This window comes from Pseudophryne corroboree, chromosome 1, assembly GCF_028390025.1.
Source record: "Pseudophryne corroboree isolate aPseCor3 chromosome 1, aPseCor3.hap2, whole genome shotgun sequence".
Taxonomy (NCBI): domain Eukaryota; kingdom Metazoa; phylum Chordata; class Amphibia; order Anura; family Myobatrachidae; genus Pseudophryne; species Pseudophryne corroboree.
Window position 1 is genome coordinate 485,902,281 of NC_086444.1, and position 23,694 is coordinate 485,925,974.

The 23,694-nt window shown below is 43.1% G+C and overlaps 1 protein-coding gene across 3 annotated transcripts in view; it reads right to left on the bottom strand.

Moving 5' to 3' along the window:
* IDNK (IDNK gluconokinase) overlaps positions 1-23,694 on the bottom strand; it is a 104,929-nt gene that overhangs the window by 58,515 nt on the left and 22,720 nt on the right. For all 3 annotated transcript variants that reach the window (XM_063913803.1, XM_063913804.1, XM_063913805.1), the window contains exon 4: positions 3,421-3,464. In XM_063913803.1, the coding sequence (XP_063769873.1) occupies positions 3,421-3,464 (44 nt within the window). The remainder of the gene's footprint in view (positions 1-3,420; positions 3,465-23,694) is intronic.

The window sequence follows — 23,694 nt, forward strand, 5'->3', positions numbered from 1 at the left end:
CAGTCACAGCAGTGTCTGGGGGCAACCCAGCATCTCCCAGACCCTCGGAGTGATGAAAACGGGGGTTGGGCGGCAAGGCCACACCCCTTCCCATGAGTCCTGGTCACCTTTTTGCTGGCACGCACAGTGGGGACTTACAGCGCACCAGGTGTCATAGGGCAAAGGGACTCCCCTGGATCAGAGGGTCATATTCTGCTTCTTTAATTAACAAGGAAATCCTGTTATGTTTACTTCCCCAGGTTCTGTGCTCTTCAATGACTACCACCGCATCTCCTCTCACTCCCTCATTTGAGATTTCTCATGAGCTTTCCTCCCTCCCTATCAGTCTGTACACCCTCATGGGCGGGGGCCTTCTTGTTTTGTGCTCTCCTCCCAGCACTATCCCGTCATGTCTCATTTTTACCTCAAGTGACTCTGATCTTATCTGTCTACTTGGTGGAACAGGTTAATTTAGTGCCTTTTGCTCCCTCCCTCCCCCCCCCCCCCTTCCTTATGTGTACAGTGTATTGCTTGTTTTTATAAGCTTTAATGAGTCTCTCAGCCCTACTTTCTACTTTCCCTATGCACCTTCTACACGCTTTGTTTCTTAATTGCATCTATGTTTATCCTATATGTTCTTTAACAATGTTTATACGAGGAAGCGGTTAAGATACCACTGCACAGGATCCCGGTGAACACAATGTCGATGCTGGAATCCTGCACAGCAGTCCAATGCCGGCACCGGAACACCAGCGAGGCAGTTGATTCTCCCTGTATCGGTGTCCATGACACCCTAGAGCAGGCTTTTTCAACCAGTGTGCCGTGGCACACTAGTGTGCTGTGACCAGTTGCTAGGTGTGCCGCGGAGCCAGAGCAACTTCCTGCATTCAGAGTGAACTGTTGGCCCGGGCTCTTCTTAGAGGATCAGTTGTGCTCCGGCCATGACGTATGCCTTGAAAACAATGTGATATCATAGGTCACAGCCGCCGCGTCTCACCACCCAGCCAGCCCACCCGACTGTTTGCATACAAATCTTCCAGTTCCCGCCTGCATGCACAGCTTTCCTTGCCCACCCACATCCACACCTGCCTGACCGCCCGCTGCTCAGTATTCTCAGCACTCCACTGTGAACAACCCCCGCCACTGAGGGACAGGGAGGAGGACAGCTGACCGCTAGGGGCTAATATTTGTTATTTTATTTCTCCTGTGGGGAGCAATAGGATTTCAATAGGATTTATGTGGGGAGAATAAGAATTTATGGATTTATGGGGGAACAATGTGAATAATTCATGTGGGGAGCAGTAGGATTTATGTGTGGAGCAATGTGATTGTTCTTTTCTGTGTAGGCCAATGTATGTGTGGATTTTTTTTTTTTTTTTACTGTGAGGGCCAATGTGTGTGTCTTGTTTTTATCTGTGGGGAACTGATGGTGTGCCTTGGCAATTTTAAAATATTGTTTGGTGTGCCGCGAGTAAAAAAAAGGTTGAAAATCACTGCCCTAGACGAAGAATATAACCTGTGGTGAGCGCAGCGAACCACCATGCCTGCAGCATAGTGAGCCCACAAGGGGCTCACAAGCGCTCGCCCCACTGCCGGCATACTGGTGGCCGGGATGCCGCTGTCAGTATACTGATGGCTGGCATCCCGGCCATCGGTATTTCATACCGAACCCGTTTATACAGTATCATTTTCACTGTGCACTGCTTTGGACACCTTGTGGCACCATATAAATTAAAGGCAATAGTAATAACTCAAAAAAACTGTATAGGAGTCATTAGTATACAAAAATGTAGTCAATTCTCATGAAATATTCCCCAAACCTAAATACGCATAAAACTGAGAAACCCCCTGGTCAGAATGTAGCGAATATGGTCACAAGAAAACAACGCAGAAAGAGGAGTAGTCAAAAGGAACAGCAATTATCTGTGATTATGCCAGTTCAAAACCAATAACAGTGGCGGCCACAAGTCTTTATCACTAGCACGAGATGCTTTTTCTGTACGTTAGACAGAAATTCCAGCAACTTGCACTGAGCTACTTGCACATTCCATACAGCTGTTTAGGGAATCTGACTATTTTGGGGATAACTTCTTTTTATATGATTGAAAGGTATCGTGATTTTTTTTTACCTAAAAGTGAAACGCATATTTATTCTCAGATATACCTGTTTTGGTCAGTACAGGACTAAGTTTTGCAACATATATATTAGAAAAAAAAGGAGAGGCGATATCTCATCAGTGATTAGTACAGTATTTGGTTGGCCAGCCCTAGGTACAGTAGATCTGATATCGTTAAATTTGGAAAGTATCCTGGCAACAGTACGCTGGTTACAGGCAATACTTTCAGCAATAGATCTTCCAGGATACCCCTTTTCGGAGAGTATGATCACTGAACATGATATTCTTTGTTGATGCAAGTTAGAAAAGCTTCATTGCATACGACACATGGATAGAAAGCACTACACACACACATACACACACACACACACACACACACACACACACACACACACACACACACACACCTCAGACGGGCTTGCAATGAGATTAGTAGCACACATCCTGCATTTTCAAAAATGTTTTACTAGCTTTACTGTAAGCCGCCCGATTGCCACCACGAGTTGCTATATGTCCATCCTAGGGATTGTACACCGCGGCCAGGGTATTGGAGATTTCTGGAGTGCCGTCCCTGCTGGCATGTACAGCATAATAGATAGATAGATAGATAGATAGATAGATAGATAGATAGATAGATAGATAGATAGATACTGTAGACAGGATACCGATGAAGCCGCACTCATCTAGTGCGGCTCCATCGCATACCTGCACTCCCAGCCTGACTAGGCGATCCATCCGCCTAGCCCCGTCGGGAGTGCACAGAGACGCTCTCCCATTCTAGTGAATGGGGCGTGTCTCCGTTGCGGACACGCGCCCCAGACGGAGACGCTCTCCGATTCTAGTTTCTGGCACGGGCGAGCATGTTCCTCGGACGGAGACGCACTCGGCGTTGGGCGCGCCCTGGCACAGACGGAGCCACGACTAGCGTGGCTTTATCTGTAAATAGATAGATAGATATACCAGTATACATATCTATGTAAAATTGGTTGATGGGTATCACGACCAGGCACACACAATGAGAACAACTGTTTATGTTTCTAAGCAGTTTTCTGGTCGTAACTTTTAAAACATTTTATTTACAGTATAAACACAACTTATAGGGTTTAATAGCTGATGAAATTTCTTACCCAATACAAAACATTACACTATAACTTAAAGCCATAAAAAAAAATGTTATACGTGGTAGTGGTGCAAGATTTTTGGCCACCACTGTAAGTAGTTGGACAATTCTGCATACTTTTACCTAACATTGGACATTAATATCCATCTAAAATACTTATGCTTTCCTTGAGCTATCAAATGTTTATATAGGAGGCTCACTCACCTCTTTATTAATTCATGCAACTCACAGAGCCAAGGTTGTCTGTCCTGTGGAGAGGAATATAAACATTATTATTGCTTAAAAGTCTTATTTCTTCATCTTATAAAAATCAAGTTATTCTTTAAATCCATCGCATTCTGCCACTAAGAATATTTCCCATACAAACAACTCAGTACACAAACTTCCTCAATTTGGAGCCCTGTGAGCAGTCCTAACCTGACTGTGTTTGCAGTTTGTGGGTGTGATTTGTCACATTTGGACAGTACGGCTTGTGTAATAGTTAGCATTACTGCCTCACAGCACTGAGGTCATAGGTTCAATTCCCACCATGACCCTGTGTGGAGTTTGTATATTCTCCTTGTGCTTGCTGGGTTTCCGCCGAGTACTCTGTTTTCCTCCCACAATCCAGAAATATAATGGTAGGTTCATTGACTCCTGACAAAAATTAACCCTAGTGTTTAAGTATGTGTACATGGGCAGACTAGATAGGCCAAGTGTTTCTTATCTGCTATCAAATTCTATGTTTCTATGTAACTATTAGTTTATCATTCTGACTCCAAAATTTACCTGACCTGACCATACTTGCATAGTCTCCTAGAATGTCTGGTACACTCCCAAACATCATCATCATCATGTTATTTATATAGTACTTTTCTCCTGGGTGTGGTTCATGGGGTTGACCACACTTAGGTCGACAGTTGCCTCGGTCGACCACTATTGGTCAACAGTAACTAAGTCGACACCTGAAATAGGTCGAGACAAGCATTAGGTCAACATGAGCAAGGTCAATATGACCGGGAACCCCAATTGGTGCACAATGTCCCCTCGCATGCTTCGGGCAAGGTTACCATTCCCAATTGTAGTCCACATGGATCGTATAGTATGAAAAAGTAAAAAAAAAAAAAAAAAAATGAAAAATTTTGTGTGTGAAAAACTCATGTCGACATTTTCATGTCGACCTAGTAACCATGTCGACTTAATGCATGTGACCAATAGTGGTCGACCTAGAAACCGGATACCCTTTCTCCTAATAGGACGAGGATGTAATCCTGCCACTGTACAAATCATTGGTACGACCGCACCTGGAATATGGTGTTCAATTTTGGGCACCATATTATAAAAAGGATATCAGGGGAACTCAAAAGGGTTCAAAGGCGAGCTACTTTGTTGATTAAAGGGTTAGAGACACTGGAGTATGAGGAAAGACGTACTAGGTTAAATATGTATACACTAGAAAAGAGGTGTCTAAGAGGGGACATTATTAATATCTTCAACTATGTAAAGGGTCTTTACAAGGAGTTAGCAGGGGATTTGTTTATTAAAATAATTCTGTATAGGACACGTGGGCACTCGCTGAGGCTAGAGGAGAGAAAATTCTGTACACAACGTAGGAAAGGGTTCGGCAATAAAGTAAGGGCAATAAAGATTTGGAACTCCCTGCTGGAGAAGGTGATAATGGCGGACTCTGTAAATGCATTTAAAAACGGATTGGACAAATTTCTAACTGAGAAAGGTATCCAAGGCTATAGCATTTAATATATTGACATTAAATATCTGGGAGTGATACGAATTATAGTTGTTAACTTGTACTAAAGCATTTCTTTAGCAGGTACATTATAATGTGTACAGATTAATACAGAATACAGGTTGAACCTGATGGGCATTTTGCCTCTTTTCAACCTCATTAACTATGTTACTATGACCCAAAGTGCTTTACAGTTGCCTTTACAGCACAAAATACAAAACACGCCTAACAACATATTAGTGAAATGGTTGAGTAAATAGGTAAGTCTTGAGTCAGATTTTGAAGAATTATAGTGTGGGCTTCTCGCACTGTGCGGGGAAGAGAGTTCCATAGAGTCTGAGCCACAGAGCTGAAAGCTCGACCCCCAGATAAATTCCTGGAGATTCTAGGTACTGCTAATAGTCCTTCATCTACAGATCGCAGTAATCGAGTGGGGCAGTAAGGAATCAGAAGCTGCTTCAGGTACCTTGGGCCCTGCACATACTGTAAAGAGCTTTGAAAATGAGTAAGCCAAACATATTTTTTTCTCATACGTCCTAGAGGATGCTGGGGATGCTTCAAGAACCATGGGGTATAGACGGGATCCGCAGGAGACATGGGCACTTTAAGATGTTGAATGGGTGTGAACTGGCTCCTCCCTCTATGCCCCTCCTCCAGACTTCTGTTTAGATGCTGTGCCCAGTGAGACTGGTCACACACAGGGGAGCTCTACTGAGTTTCTCTGAAAAGACATTATGTTAGGTTTATTATTTTCAGGGAGCACTGCTGGCAACAGTCTCCCTGCATCGTGGGACTGAGGGGAGAGAAGCAGACCTACTTCTGTGAGTTTCAAGGCTCTGCCTCTTAGGCTACTGGACACCATTAGCTCCAGAGGGTCTGATCGCTAGGTACGCCTCGATGCTCGTTCCCGGAGCCGCGCTGTCACCCCCCTTGCAGAGCCAGAAGTCAGAAGACAGGTGAGTAGAAGAAGATCATAAGATCTCAGTGACGGCTTTGAGGTACTGCACAGCGGCCACGCTGTGCGCCATGCTCCCATACACAATGGCACTGTCGGGTGCAGGGTGCGGGGGGGGGGGGGGGGCATTAAGGGGGCGGGGCTTCCCCCTCACAGCTCATTTCAGCGCCATTTTCTCCTCACAGAGACGCTGGTCCTTCCAAAGCACTGCTGTACAGTTCAGAGTGAAAAAAGAGGGGGGGGGGGGCACAGTTGTTTGGTGCAATATAAGTTAAAAGTAAAAGCACACCATATCATGAGCGCTGTAGAGATGAGCTGGTAAACTCCTTCTGTGTTTCCATGACAGATTGTACTGGGGTCTATCCCTTATAGCCAGTGTAATGTCGGTGGGTGTTTGGTACACTTATGTCGGCATATCTGAGGTTGAGTGCTCTGCCACAAAGGGAATGACTATGTCGGCGCTGTCGACTCCTAATGGTACTTGGTACATGTAAATAAATGTCAACATGTCAGTAGAGGTATATTTTTCCCAAGAGAAAACTATATGGGAGACACAGACGTGGGGAATGACCCTGTCGGCACCAACAATATCTGACTGGGTGGATTTTGACATGATAATGCAATATCAGAAACAGCTATACCTATATGTATATGTATGTATAGTAAGGTTACATAGGTCTGTGGCACGATCACGACGAGATAATATTTATGGAGGGAGTCATATTCATAGAATAGATTTCTCTCAGACCCCTCAGGATCGCAAAAATGTTATTTTGCCCAATTACTACTCCCTGAGATCGACTAGAATAATTTTTCTTATGTCGACCATAATGTTTCCTGATCAGATCCACAAAATCGGCATTTAGTACCTGTTCATACACATTAGAACGTATTAACGTCACTAGGGACCCTGCTGTTCCTGACAAAAGGATATATGTATACGTATTAGATATATATATATATATATATATATATATATATATATGTGTGTATAGATGCATTTGAAGGAATATATATATATGTATATATATAAAAAAAATGTATAATGAATGCTGAGGTAAAGTTATTCCTTCTCATGGATAGAATAAAGTGAGAGTCACCCCCTATTCTGCACAGGGCTCTGTCACAAAGGATCGTATGCAGGAAGATATGTGATACTCTAATTATGTGTCTGCATGTACGTTGATTATACTTGCATTACATGCGCATGGGGGAGTAGTTGTATGTAGGGTACTCCTGAAGTTGAGTCATGTCTATATCATTGCAGCATACTGCCGTGCGACTACAAGGGATATAGGACTCTTGGGTTCGCGGGCCACTTCCATGGCGGTCTCGACTAGGAGGGCGTTGTGGATTCACCAATGGAATGCTGAGGCTGACTCCGACAAGAACTGGAGTATCTTCCCTATGAAGGTGAAACCTGGTTTGGGGATGGCTTTGTTAAGTTGATCTCGGCAGAGACTGCTGGTAAGTCTACCTTCTTAACCTATGTTCCCTCACAACGGTTGGTGACGCATTATTGTAGGATGCAGTCATTTAGACCGAATAGATACGGTTTTCCCTTTCTTTGCAGGTAGAGGAAGGTGAAAAGGTAAGAGGTCAGCAGCCTTTTCAAGTTCGCAGAAGCAGAAATCATCCTCTGTTTCTACCACATCCACCGCATGTCGCTGGGTCTATCTTGCGGGAGCCCACACCAGTGGGACCACGTCTAATACTCTTCAGTCAGTCCTGGAATGGACATGGACCAGTGAGTTTAAGAAAAGAGTCCCAAGGGGGACATACTGGAGTTTCCAGACGATTCCCCTCACTGATTTTTCAAATAGACCTTACCGATTCTCCTCTGGACGGGGAGGTAGTATGCGACGCCATACAAGAGTTGGGTCAGGATCAGGTCATTGTCCTGCTGTCCCGGTCACAAAAAAAAAAAAAAAAAGCTGTTATTCAAGCTTTTTCGTGCTTTTAAGGCCGGACGGCTCGGTCAGAACAATCCCAAAAATTTATACTTAAGAAGTTGAACTACAAGATGGAATCTCTCAGGGCAGGGATCTCCAATCTGTAAAAGGAGAAAGAGGGTCTAAGTATGGTTTCTTCCTCTTTAGGCTTACCTGGGTTTGCTATTCAGGATTGTCATTGCCAATTCACCGGAGTGATGGCAGTATGATGATTTTCCTTCAATAGTAAGAGTCATTATTATTCTGTACTGGGACGCTCTCCCAGTCTTCATTCCGGGTGTAGACAACTAGGAAGCAGACTTCCTCAGCAGACATGATCTCCATCCAGGAGAGTGGGGTCTTCATCAAAAGGTCTTTGCAGAAGAGGGAATTCCTCAAATAGACATGATGGCGTCTCGCCTCAACATTAAACTTCCGAGATATTGTTCCAGGTCGAGGGACCCTCAAGCAATAGCAGTGTACGCCCTAGTGACACCGTGGGTGTTTCAGTCGGTATATGTGTTCCCTTCGATTCCACTCATTCCAAAAGTGATAAAAATCATAAGAAGAACAAGGGTTCAGGCAATCCTCATTGTTCCAGACTGGCCAAGTAGGGCTTGGTATCCAGATCTTCAGGAATTGCTCATAGGCCTCTTCCTCTACGAGAGGATCTGTTACAGCAGGGGCCGTGCGTGTAACAAGACTTACCGCGGCTTCGTTTGACGGCTTGGAGGTTGAGCGCAGGATCCTAGCCCGAAGGGGTATTCCCGGTGAAGTCATTCCCACACTGCTTCAGGCTAGAAAAGAGGTAACGGCGAAACATTATCACCGTATTTGGAGAAAATATGTGTCTTGGTGTGAATCCAAGGAGGCTCCTACGGAAGAATTTCAGCTGGGCCGTTTTCTCCATTTTCTGCAAGCAAGGGTGGATGCAGGCCTAAAGTTAGGCTCAATTAAAGTACAAATTTCGGCCTTGTCAATTTTCTTTAAAAAAGAATTGGCTTCCCTTCCGGAAGGTCAGACTTTCGTGAAAGGCGGGCTGCACATCCAACCTCCCTTTGTGCCCCCGGTGGCAACATGGGATCTTAACGCGGTGTTGCGGTTCCTGCAATGTCATTGGTTTGAACCTTTACGTAAGGTACAGGGCCGGTTCTTGGGCGCTGTGCGCCCCGGGCGACAATAGGGTGTGTGGCTTCGTACAGGGGGTGTGGTCATTTATGCCCCCTGTACAGACTGAAATGATGTGCGGTGCGCAATGACGTCATCGCGCACCGCACAGTAAAGGACCTCTCCACGAAGGAAAACTAGACGCGTACGCGTCTAGTTTCCCTTCACAGCGGCAGCGGGGGGCAGCGGGCAGCGGGGGGCACAGCAGCAGCGGATCTTGCCCTGGTGCGGCGCCCTCCGGAAGGCGGCGCCCCGGGCAAAAGTCCTGCTTGCCCGTGGCAAGATCCGCTACTGGTAAGGTAGAGTTGAAATTCGTCACTTGGAAAGTGATCATGCTGTTGGCCTTGGCCTCTGCAAGGCGGGTGTCCGAATTGGCAGCTTTGTCTTACAAGAGCCCCTATTTGATCTTCCATGAAGCTAGAGCGGAGTTGAGAACTCGTCAGCAATTTCTGCCTAAAGTGGTGTCATTGTTTCACATGAACAACCTATTGTGGTGCCAGTGGCTACTGATGCCTGTGGGGAATCGAAGGCTCTAGATGTGGTCAGAGCTTTGAAAATTTATGTAGCCAGAACGGCTCAGATTAGGACAATGGAGGCTCTGTTGTCCTGTATGAACCCAACGAGACTCCTGCTTCCAAGCAGACTATTGCACGCTGGATCTGTAATACGATTCGGCAAGCTCATTCTACGGCTGGATTGCAGTTACCGAAATCGGTGAAGGCCCATTCTACCAGAAAGGTGGGATCTTCCTGGGTGGCTGCACGATGGGTCTCGGCATTACGGCTTTGCCGAGCAATTAATTGGTCGGGTTCAAACACCTTTGAGAAGTTTTACATGTTTGATACCCTGGCTGAGGAGGACCTCTTGTTGGGTCAATCGGTGCTGCAGAGTCATCCGCACTCTCCCGCCCGTTCTAGAGCTTTGGTATAAACCCCATGGTTCTTAAAGCATCCCCAGCATCCTCTAGGACGTATGAGAAAATAGGATTTTAATACCTACCGGTAAATCCTTTTCTCTTAGTCCGTAGAGGATGCTGGGCGCCCGTCCCAGTGCGTACTGTATCTGCAGTTATTGGGTATGTTTACACACATGGTGTGTTGCGTTTAAGTCAGCCTGTTGCTGACGATATTCATTCCATGGCATGCGTTATGCTGTTATTGGTTGTGTTTACACACACAGGTTGTGTTACGCTTTAGGTCAGCGTATTGCTGCATATTCTTCATGCCGTCGGCTGGTGTTCTATTGAATGCCACGTTCTGCGGCATACTGGAGGTGTGAGCTGGAAAAATGCTCACCGTGGTTTATCAATAAATTCTCTCCTCGAAATGTCCGTCTCCCTGGGCACAGATACTATAACTGGAGTCTGGAGGAGGGGCATACAGGGAGGAGCCAGTTCACACCCATTCAAAGTCTTAAAGTGCCCATGTCTCCTGCGGATCCCGTCTATACCCCATGGTTCTTGAAGCATCCCCAGCATTTACCGGTAGGTATTAAAATCCTATTTTTTGTGAAGTTGGCAAGCAATTGATGATGCAATGAATGATCAGATCCAGCCTCCTGCCCAATGGGTCCGAATCGTGTTACAGCGCAGCCATTATACCGGAACTCTTATAACCATGCCTCCCTTGAATCTCCGCTCCTGGATTTGTTACATTTCACATAAACGTTTCAACATAAGTTAAAGTAAGAAGAAGATAATGCAACTAATCTATTTTCCCAAACACGCAAACCTGCTTCAGTATAAATTCTACAGACTACATACTGACATCAGTGAGAGGGCAGAGAGAAGGTATCTCTGGAACCTCTCACAGGAATTGATTTAGGGCCAATCTTCTACTGACAGACTTTCCTTTCTAAGTATTTTTCTTCGGAGGAAAGCAGAACTTGTCAGATATGATAAAGATGAGTGATAGGTTTGCCAGCTCAATCTAATATGTGCTGGGACCCGCAGAGGAGATGTCACCATCAGTAAGTATTTATCAGTGCCCAGCTATCACCTCAGCAAACAGTTTAGGCAAGATGTATGCCAAGGCTGACATGACAGGATGCTGCCGTGGGCTGATTGCAGCAAGTAGTGGACAGTGACAGCGTATCGTCACAGTATATCCAAGAGATGAATGTTAGGGCAAAATACTGACTTAAGAAACAGAACATAAAAAAAAAAAGGATTTATAGCGCAGAGATTTGCTATGAAAGAAATTATACAATTATTAATTTGGGGGGGGGGGGGGGGGGCTCCTAGCATTTCAATTATTTCATATTATTCACTCATTTTCACCATTTCAGGAATGAAAAAAACTGTACAGGAACCCTGTAAGGAACAATGGGGGTCATTCCGAGTTGTTCGCTCGTTGCCGATTTTCGCAATGGAGCGATTAAGGCAAAAATGCGCATGCGCATGGTAAACAGCGCGCATGCGCTAAGTATTTTAGCACAAAACTTAGTAGATTTACTCACGTCCGAACGAAGACCGTTTTCTGGGAGTGTGCGGAAAAACGCAGGCGTGCCAGGATAAAACACGGGAGTGTCTGGAGAAACGGGGGGAGTGGCTGGCCGAACGCAGGGCGCGTTTGTTACGTCAAACCAGGAACGAAACGGGCTGAGCTGATCGCAGTGTAGGAGTAAGTCTCGAGCTACTCAGAAACTGCTAAGAATTATTTATTCGCAATTCTGCTAATCTTTCGTTCGCTATTCTGCTAAGCTAAGATACACTCCCAGAGGGCGGCGGCCTAGCGTGTGCAATGCTGCTAAAAGCAGCTAGCGAGCGAACAACTCCAAATGACCCCCAATATTAAAACGAGTATATGTAAAATCTGAAAATGTACTAGAGAGTTCAGTTCACAGGTCACAAGCTTTCTATAGGAAGGTGGAAAGAGTGAATAAGCCTTTAGTCTAGCACCCTATTGTATCCTTATGGGTGTGGTTCAATGGATCTACAGTAAATAGTCAATAGGTCGACCCCATATGGTCAACATGCAAAAGGTCGACAGGTACAAAATGTTGACAGAGTTAAAAGAACTACACAGAAAAGGTTGACACAAGTTTTTTTTTCTTTGTTTTTGGGGAGTCATTGTTTATGCTTCATCATATCTGACCCCAAATTAGTGTACCGTGTATGTTCACTACTCGTCACTGGTTACTATTTCCAATCGTAGTCCAAGTGGATGGTAAATTAAGCTAAAGTTGAAAAAACAACTTGTGTTGACCATTTGTGTGTCAACTGTTAACCCCTGTCATATAGACCTTTTGGACATGTCGACCATATGGGGTTCGACCTACAGAATGTCTACCTAGACACTGTCTAGCCAGTGTCTGGAACTAATCCCTACATAGAGATTCTACTACTGGAAGACAGAGAGCATGAATTAGGCACATGTGTATCTCTCAGCATCTGATCCCAGACTGACTTATACATATACATATATATATACATACACACACACACACACACACACACACACACACACACACACACACACACACACACACACACACACACACACACACACACACACACACACACATAGAGGTATAATATAACCTGTCTACAAACCTCTGGTAAAGCGATCCAGATCTGTTAGAAGGTCTGTTACTATTTGGCCAGAGGGGGCTTTGGTGAAACTATGGGATAATTTGGAATTTATAAATTGGGATATGTTCAGTGAGTAAAGTAAGATATATGGAGAAACTGATGTTGATTCCCTTGCACCTGGTTTTAGTCTACATTAGCTGTTGCGTGGAGAATATAACAGTGAGAAATAAATATTAGGGTGTTTTCGAATGAGAAGAAATGGTTTAATGGTGAAGTTCGGTCTTTGCTTGAAGCCTGTGGTAGGGCGTTTAAATCCGGGAATCCGGTAGTCTACAAAAACTATAGGTCCGAGTTGCGAAAATATATTAGAATGACAAAAGTGAATTATTCTGCAAGGATTCAGGATATAAATAATCAGAACAGGAACCCAATAAGTATGTGGTGGTGGATACAGGAATTTACGAGGTACTAGTTGTAAAACAAAAAAGGCCGAGGTGAGAAGAGATAAAGAGATAATAGTTCATGGCAAAGGAATTAAATATGTTGTGCTCCAGGTTTGACAAGGATAACAGTTTGCCTATTAAGACCCTAACTCAACACTTGGGAGAGTCTCCTTTAATGCGCGAGGAGAGAGTTGTTGTGGAATGTTTACAGAGAGTGGATTCTGGTAAATCTGGTGGTCCAGATGGGTTTCAATGAAAGGTTCTTAAGGGGTGTGCAGATCAGGTAGGATACATATTAACAGTGTTTATCATTCTGTCCCTTGTTAACTGTGTAGCCCCAAAGTGCCTTAGGACTACCACAATTGTTCCCATTCCAAAGAAAGGTATACCTAAATGTTTCAATGACTATCATCCCACTGCCGTAACGTCATTAGTTATAATAATAATAATAATAATAATCATTTTATTTATATAGCGCTCTTTCTCCAATAGGACTCAAGGCGCTTAACAGATACATAGCATAATATAGTACAGAAAATAATGAAGTACAGAACAGATTTTCATAAAATACAGAAGCATGGAGATACTAAAGGGACAATTATGGGAATGCTTGAGTAAAAAGGAAAGTCTTGAGTCTACTTTTGAAGGATTCTATAGTTGGGGCCTCTCGCACTGTCCGGGAAAGTGAGTTCCATAGAGTCGGAGCCGCATGACTAAAAGCTTGACCCCCAGATGAATTATGGGAGATTCTAGGTACTGCTAAAAGTCCTTCATCTACAGATCGCAGTAATCGAGTTGGCAGTATGGGGTCAGAAGCTGTTTCAGGTACCTTGGGCCCTGGTCATGTAGTGCTTTGAAACTCAGTAAGCCAATCTTGAAGATGATTCGCCATTTTACAGGCAGCCAGTGAAGGGAGCAGAGTATGGGTGCTATGTGGCTAGAACGGGGCTGGTTGGTTAACAGCCTGGCAGCTGTGTTTTGCACCAGCTGTAAGCGGTGCAATTCTTTTGCTGGGAGACCAAGGTAGAGGGCATTACAGTAGTCTAATCGAGATGATACAAATGCGTGGATGACTTTTGGCAGATCATCTGAGGGAATTAAGTGCTTGATTCTGGCTATGTTCCTCAGGTGAAAGAATGAGGATTTGATTGTGGCTGATATCTGATGTTTAAGTGTTAAGCCACCATCCAGGACAACGCCAAGATTCCACACACGATCAGTGGTTTGTAATTCCGAATCCCCGAGTGTAAGTCCAGTTGGTTGGCTATGCTGCAGTCTTGTCCTTTGATGTTGTGGTCCTATCATAAGGACCTCTGTTTTATCCGGGTTCAGTCGCAGCCAACTAGCACTCATCCACTCCTGGAGTTCAGCTAGACAGCCATTTAGGGTTGCTATTGGGTTATCAGTGCCCGGAGCAAAGGACAAGTACAGTTGTGTATCATCTGCATAGCAGTGGTAGACTAGCCCATGGCGCCTGATTATTTCACCCAGCGGGAGCATGTATACTGCAAAAAGCATGGGGGATAGTATAGAACCTTGTGGGACACCACATGGCAATGGCACTGGTGGTGATGAATATAATCCAGACGATACTCTCTGTGACCTGCCTGTGAGAAATGATTTGAACCAATTTAGGACTGTGCCATCCAGTCCACAAAAATGTATCAGACGCTCAATCAGAAGCCCATGGTCCACGGTATCAAATGCTGCAGAGAGATCCAGAAGGATTAATATTGAACAGTCGCCTCTGTCTCTTGCCGTCAGAAGATCATTTAACACATACACCAGGGCTGTTTCAATGCTATGTCTTCTCCTGAATCCTGATTGGAATGGATCATAGATATCATGGGTTGTCAGGCAGGTTTCCAGTTGATTTGCAACCACTTTCTCAATAACCTTTCCTAGAAAAGGAAGGTTTGATACCGGTCTATAGTTGGTCATGCAGTCGGGATCTAAATTAGATTTTTTAAGAAGAGGTTTAACAATTGCTTCCTTTAGGGGTCAAGGAAATATGCCTGTCTGCAAGCAGCATTGAACAATTTTTGCAAAGACAGGACCAATTATATCCATACAACCTATTAGAAGCTTGGTTGAGGCGGGGTCCAGATCACAGGTGGTGGGACGCAAAATCCGAGCAATTTCAGCAATGTCCTTTACATCCACTGGGTGAAAGCTGGTCCATGAAGGCAGGTGGCTTATATTGGCAGGTTTTGTAGTTTGACACTCCTTTGATGGCACTGTGGAGATTCCAGCCCGAATGGTAGATATTTTATCTGCAAAGAAGTTTGCAAACTTGTTGCATCTTGCCTGGGAGAGGGTTTCATCAGTCTGCAGGCATGCTGGCTTGCAAAGCATCTCCACTGTGCGGAAAAGTTGAGCTGGCCTATTGTTTGCTGCCGTGATCTCATGAAATGTTTTGAGCATCTGGTAATGAGGCATATTCAGTCTTTATTCCTGCTGGACCCCTTCCATTTTGCATACAGAGGTAACCACCGTACTGATGATGCGACGCTTACTATCTTGCATTATGCACTCAGTGGCGCATGTGCGGGGGGTTTCTGAGTACCTAGAAACCCCTCCCCCCTTCCCCGATGGACCATATTTATTTTTTTTGTAATTGCAGCTCGCGACATTAGGCTCCGCCCATTCGCGGCATTATGCCGCAATTCACGGGTCTGTGGGTAGAGCTACCGTACACATATTAACCTCTCGCAGCCAGCGTCAGTTGAACCAGAGCTCATTGTCACAAGTCTTGTGAGGCTGCTTAATCTGAATGTGATCACACAGACCGATCCCTTAGCTTACCCTCAGTCAGAAACTTTTGCCTTCAATCAATCATTACTTCTTATTCATAAGGCTTTAAACACAGTGTTGCCATTCCTGTTTACCGCCCCTTTTTTATTTATTTTTCAAGTATATCAACTATTTTTGTACATGTGCAATAATAATTCATTGATTTTATGCATTATTTTATATATTTAATATACATAATACAATATATATCTATATAAGCACTAGACTATAATTTAGCACAGTGATACTACTTTGTCTTTTTGTAGACAAATTAACAACGTTAATTGCACCAGGAAAAACAAATGGGAACAGAACTAATTGAATACATTATATCAATATAAAGAGTAAATAATAATCTAAAAATAATGTATATATTAAATTACTGTGAGATAAAAATGTTAATATTTGTAATGTCATTGTGTTGTGATATGATATATTTTGTTTCGAATAAAAAATATTATTGAAAAGAAATGTTAATCTTTTATTTCTATATATATATATATATATATATAGAAGCAAAACGGCCGGCACTCCCCCTGCTGCTGCAGAAACTGCTCCGGTGCCCTCCATAAGATGTAGACATCCAAATTGTAGAAGGAAAAATCTGGCGGCACTCAGGAGACTGTATCAACCAATATAAGTGTTTATTGGAGCAACATCCAACAATTGTTTCGGGCCTCCGCCTGTCGTCAGGGATGCAAACCACATACAAAACATACATTTTATACCCCAGTGAAGACCTCCCCCACACATGTGCAATACAGACATTAATCATCTCACCTGCAGGTCCACTCACCGTGACGAACGCCAAACTGTTAGCCGCCGCCACGAGCCGTTCCGCTCATCAGCTGCTGCCGCACAGTAGATGACGTCATCCAGGAGCGCCCGCAGGGAGACGGAGATCCAGCATAAGAATCGGTTACCTAGGTAACCAAAACAACAGAGCATATTTAAACAGACATTAGTGTAATCCAACAATACCAAAATACAAACAAATCTAAAAAACATATAGTGAAAACATGAATAATGATTCATAATAAAAGCAAACAAACAAACTACGGGACGCAATACTATAAATTTTCCCATAGATAAAGAATTAATAAATGTGGCATATGAATAAATATATAAGATCATGTTAATCACGGCATCAGTTGGGTGCTAAATCAATCATTTAATAGTCTAAATAATTCATAATAAATACAGAAATCTGTTTTATATGCATTAAAAGTTTATAGAAAGCTATGCAGCCCATGTTGTTCATTTAGGCCTTTAGGGGCCAATGTATCTAATCTAAAAATCCAACGGCACTCCAATTGGAGTAGCTTTTTGCCCCTATCTCCACCCCTAATTGATGCCGGAACATGATCTATAAGCCTACTCCTAATACTCGCAATACTATGCGATTGTTGCGCACAATGGCGGGCCATGGGCTGATCACTAGATCCTGATTCCAAAGCTGCCCTAATGGCCGACCGATGGTTAGCCATCCTCTCTTTGAATTGGCATTCTGTCTTGCCCACGTAATACAATCCACATGGGCAAGACAGCACATAGATTACAAATCTTGACGTGCAGGTGAGGGGGAAATTAATAGTATATTTTTTACCTGATCTTGGGTGTGAGATATAATCACCCACTAACATAGAGCGACAGGTGACACAACCAATGCATCTGAAGCATCCAGGTTTACGTGATAAAAAATGCTGTTTAGGCTTAGCCTTCACAAGCTCTGTTACATCAACTTTTACAAGCAAGTCCTTCAGATTTTTACCTCTAGAATATGCAGGCATTATTCTAGTATTGAGTAGACCTGGAAGGTCCTTATCAGTATTAATGATGGGCCAGAACTTTTTGATTTCCCTTTTTGTGTTATTACTTGCTTCAGTAAATCTATTGACCCAGGGAATTTTTTGTACCCCATTATCTATCTCAATCTTACTCTTTAAAGATGTTTCTCTAGGAATCTCAAGGACCCTTTGTTTGGTGGCCAATAACCTCTTATAATCATAACCCCTTTGTTCAAACTTTGATACCATATCATCCAATGCTCCATCAATCTTAGAGGGATCACTTGTGATGCGACGCACCCTGAGCATCTGGGAGTATGGTAAACCATATTTTAATGAAGGGGGATGGAAGCTGTCTGATTTAAGGATGGTGTTGCGATCTGTGTCTTTAACGTATAATGATGTAAATAACTGATTGTCAGCATGCGTAATGCAGACATCCAAGAAATTTACAGTTGACAAACTCATATCGTACGTGAATTTCACAACACTAGAAGAGGCATTGTGAGCATCAAGAAGATTCCTCAAACATTCCATTGGTCCACCCCATATGATTAACAAATCATCTATGAACCTAACGTACATAATGATGTAATGACTGAAAGGATTTGTTAGTAACAGGGGTTTCTCTACCCAACACATAAAGGCGTTGGCGTACGACGGGGCCACATTCGACCCCATCGCACAGCCAAGCCGCTGTAGAAAAAAATTTCCATTAAATAAAAAATAATTCCTAGTCAACACCAAGAGTAACAATTCCAGAAAAAATTCCACCGGAGGGCCAACATAATAAGGATTATCTGTAATGAGTGATGCAACTGCTGATATACCCAAATCATGGGGAATACACGTATATAACCCAACAACATCAGCACTGCAGAAAACTGTATCAGGTGCCAATTCACCCAAGTTATCCAAACGAGCCAGAAGATCATTTGTATCTTTAAGATAGGACAATGATTGTTGTACACACGGATTCAATAGGGCATCTAAATACACTGAGATTGGCTGGAATAGAGATCCCCTGGCAGATATAATCGGTCTGCCAGGGGGTTTCTCACTATTTTTATTGATTTGCAAATGGCGAGCACTTCACAGCAAGAGCGCCCTTTAGGGGCAATTACCCGAGCTGCTGTTGGCAGGCCACCAAAAGGACGCGGCGAGGGGGCCAAAGAAAAAGGCAGAACAAAAACCAAGACACGCAAGTAAGGGAAGTGGTTTTTAATTTATCTAAATCCCCACTGTCTCAGCTAGAACGTAAGGTCCTGGCTAAAGGGCTCTCTTTCATCCCTACTGTTCGTCACGATCCCTTCCAGTGGAAGGTTGAGTCGTTTAAGTTCAATAGGACATTGAAATTGCGTGAACACTTTAAGACCCAATCAACTACAGTGTTTGACACTGACACGGACATTCCCAGGCAGCTTAAAAAACTGCAACCTAAATCAAAATTTGAACCTATTTCTAATAGTCCATCGATTAGAACTTTTTCACGATTAATGGACAATCTTGGTAACAAATGCAACCAGCATTTAAAGGGCTGCAATAATATGACAGGCCCTGAACGGCAGGCACTTAAAAATCTTCAGTCTCGTACTGACATTGTTATCAGAAGCGCCGATAAGGGCGGAGCCATAGTCGTTCAGGACCTGTCAGATTATATTTCAGAATGTGAGAAACAGAGGTCAGATGTCAATACATATGAGAGATTGATGAGAGATCCAACTATGGATTATAAAAGCGAATTGGACAGTGTGTTAACTAGGGCTGTAGATAAAACATGGATTTCTAATGAATTATCTATGGCTTTAAGAACTTCTCATCCAATGGTGCCCATGTTTTACACACTGCCCAAGCTACATAAAAATAGTGAGAAACCCCCTGGCAGACCGATTATATCTGCCAGGGGATCTCTATTCCAGCCAATCTCAGTGTATTTAGATGCCCTATTGAATCCGTGTGTACAACAATCATTGTCCTATCTTAAAGATACAAATGATCTTCTGGCTCGTTTGGATAACTTGGGTGAATTGGCACCTGATACAGTTTTCTGCAGTGCTGATGTTGTTGGGTTATATACGTGTATTCCCCATGATTTGGGTATATCAGCAGTTGCATCACTCATTACAGATAATCCTTATTATGTTGGCCCTCCGGTGGAATTTTTTCTGGAATTGTTACTCTTGGTGTTGACTAGGAATTATTTTTTATTTAATGGAAATTTTTTTCTACAGCGGCTTGGCTGTGCGATGGGGTCGAATGTGGCCCCGTCGTACGCCAACGCCTTTATGTGTTGGGTAGAGAAACCCCTGTTACTAACAAATCCTTTCAGTCATTACATCATTATGTACGTTAGGTTCATAGATGATTTGTTAATCATATGGGGTGGACCAATGGAATGTTTGAGGAATCTTCTTGATGCTCACAATGCCTCTTCTAGTGTTGTGAAATTCACGTACGATATGAGTTTGTCAACTGTAAATTTCTTGGATGTCTGCATTACGCATGCTGACAATCAGTTATTTACATCATTATACGTTAAAGACACAGATCGCAACACCATCCTTAAATCAGACAGCTTCCATCCCCCTTCATTAAAATATGGTTTACCATACTCCCAGATGCTCAGGGTGCGTCGCATCACAAGTGATCCCTCTAAGATTGATGGAGCATTGGATGATATGGTATCAAAGTTTGAACAAAGGGGTTATGATTATAAGAGGTTATTGGCCACCAAACAAAGGGTCCTTGAGATTCCTAGAGAAACATCTTTAAAGAGTAAGATTGAGATAGATAATGGGGTACAAAAAATTCCCTGGGTCAATAGATTTACTGAAGCAAGTAATAACACAAAAAGGGAAATCAAAAAGTTCTGGCCCATCATTAATACTGATAAGGACCTTCCAGGTCTACTCAATACTAGAATAATGCCTGCATATTCTAGAGGTAAAAATCTGAAGGACTTGCTTGTAAAAGTTGATGTAACAGAGCTTGTGAAGGCTAAGCCTAAACAGCATTTTTTATCACGTAAACCTGGATGCTTCAGATGCATTGGTTGTGTCACCTGTCGCTCTATGTTAGTGGGTGATTATATCTCACACCCAAGATCAGGTAAAAAATATACTATTAATTTCCCCCTCACCTGCACGTCAAGATTTGTAATCTATGTGCTGTCTTGCCCATGTGGATTGTATTACGTGGGCAAGACAGAATGCCAATTCAAAGAGAGGATGGCTAACCATCGGTCGGCCATTAGGGCAGCTTTGGAATCAGGATCTAGTGATCAGCCCATGGCCCGCCATTGTGCGCAACAATCGCATAGTATTGCGAGTATTAGGAGTAGGCTTATAGATCATGTTCCGGCATCAATTAGGGGTGGAGATAGGGGCAAAAAGCTACTCCAATTAGAGTGCCGTTGGATTTTTAGATTAGATACATTGGCCCCTAAAGGCCTAAATGAACAACATGGGCTGCATAGCTTTCTATAAACTTTTAATGCATATAAAACAGATTTCTGTATTTATTATGAATTATTTAGACTATTAAATGATTGATTTAGCACCCAACTGATGCCGTGATTAACATGATCTTATATATTTATTCATATGCCACATTTATTAATTCTTTATCTATGGGAAAATTTATAGTATTGCGTCCCGTAGTTTGTTTGTTTGCTTTTATTATGAATCATTATTCATGTTTTCACTATATGTTTTTTAGATTTGTTTGTATTTTGGTATTGTTGGATTACACTAATGTCTGTTTAAATATGCTCTGTTGTTTTGGTTACCTAGGTAACCGATTCTTATGCTGGATCTCCGTCTCCCTGCGGGCGCTCCTGGATGACGTCATCTACTGTGCGGCAGCAGCTGATGAGCGGAACGGCTCGTGGCGGCGGCTAACAGTTTGGCGTTCGTCACGGTGAGTGGACCTGCAGGTGAGATGATTAATGTCTGTATTGCACATGTGTGGGGGAGGTCTTCACTGGGGTATAAAATGTATGTTTTGTATGTGGTTTGCATCCCTGACGACGGGCGGAGGCCCGAAACAATTGTTGGATGTTGCTCCAATAAACACTTATATTGGTTGATACAGTCTCCTGAGTGCCGCCAGATTTTTCCTTCTATATATATATATATATGTATATATATATATACATATATATATTAATAGCACCTGAAGTCATAACATACAGCAAGTGAGGTGTAGAAAGTCCTAAAATCTCATAGTGTGATTTGATGTTGCTTCTGAGGAAGTTGGGGGGGAATTTGTCTGATGGAAACCCCCCTTACAAATGTGTTTGCCCCTGGCACTAAGTCAGTTAGCCAGTGGAAGTCCTATGTCAGGATTTACACTTTTTATATATTTTAGTTCTGCCTTTAATACTATTATACCAATATCCTTGATCACTAAATTGTTTGACCTCAGTTGGTTAGAATGGGGAGTTCTGTGTCAGGGAAGGTGCCGACATACATGTGCCCTACAGGACTGTGTTCTCAGCCTCCTATTGTTCTTACTGTTCACCCATGACTGCGTATCGTCTTCTGACTCTGGCAAGGTTGTAACATTTTCTGATGATATTGCAGATGTTGGGATAATCAGTGATGATGATAATGGGACTAACTACTGGAATAAAATAATGAAGTTGTTTGTTTGGAGTAAGGGAAATCATTTGCTTTTAAATTCAAAAAATAAAAAATAAAGTATTTGTGATTGATTTTAAAAGGGGATGTAAGTTGCCAAAACGTACCTATTAACCCCTTCAGTGGCATGGCCGGAAAATTTCGGGGGCCAGCTGCACTGTGCAGACTGGCAAACCCGGTTATTTTCCGGGGCATGCCATTGCTCCCCCTCCCTCCACCTTGCACTCTGCTCGCTCAGGGACTTTGAAGAATGACGCAATCGCATTGTGATGCCATGACGCGATCCTGTCATTCCGCAAAACTCCACCAGCCGAGCGGAGTACAATGAAGGAGGGGCCGGGGGGAGAGGATTTCAGTATGGCAGACAGACAGTGTTGTCCCGCCTTCCAGAAGCCATGTTATATTCTGTGATTATTAGATATACAGGCAGCAAGACCAGCAAGCCTATATGCCATTCATATGTGCTATTACATAAAACTATGATATAAAGTGGTGATACTTACAGTCTGCAGATAATTAAGCAGCTGGCATGTCCAGTCTTACTAGAGGCTTGTAAGACGGAGTATGGCCCCGGCGCGGTTGAGTTTCACACAGGCTTTGTTGTTAGGGCAGCAGCATTATATTACTGTTAGCTTTTATATGTGGGTAAAGATACCCGGGGGATGGCCATCGGTGGGTTATCCATCGATGGATAACCTCGATGGTGTAAAACCATCTGGAATGGATCCATCGATTGTTTTACCCATTGATGGTCATCCCTGCTGTTTAGTAAAAATGCAGACCAGGGGGGGTGGCTTAGTGGGTGTCAGGGGGCAGGGCTAAGCTCTGTGCCCTGACACTGAGATCGTTTCTTTGCATCTCTAATATGCATGTTGAATAGTGAGAATGTACTCTCTTAACTTGTGTGTTGTAGTGGTGTTACTTTTAATATGTTTGTTTTTATTCTGCAATTTGCTGTGCACTACTGGGTTTGTATACAATGTCATTTCATCTCAAATTCATTCTGCTTATGTTGATAACAATAAATTCATATTCACATATATACGGACATACACAGTGGAAGAACTAAATGGCGTTCAGCCACTATGTTGCCAAAGAATGAAAGTTTGTCATCCCCTACAAGGCCTTTCTCCCCCAACATGTACTTCGGAGGCCCCTGTGGGACTGCAAATTACCAAATAATACTGCGGTATTACGGAGAAAAGTGGAGTGTCTGGAAAATAAATGGTACTCTGAGTCCCTACCTACTGTTCTGTCCACATAAACAAATTTATAGTGCTAATTGCAGCCTCTCTTGTGCCTTAGGGTTGGCCATCAACCATTAATGGTTATAAATCATTAATGGTTTAACAGTAATATTAGATAGTTTTGCCAACGATGACAAGTTTTTCTTTAAACAAAAAATGGTCTTCAAATAGAATGCAACCCACAGACCCAGGCATAAAGATCTTCTAGTGCATATTGGCATATTTTTAAAGAAAAAAGTTAATGTTTTCCAATCATG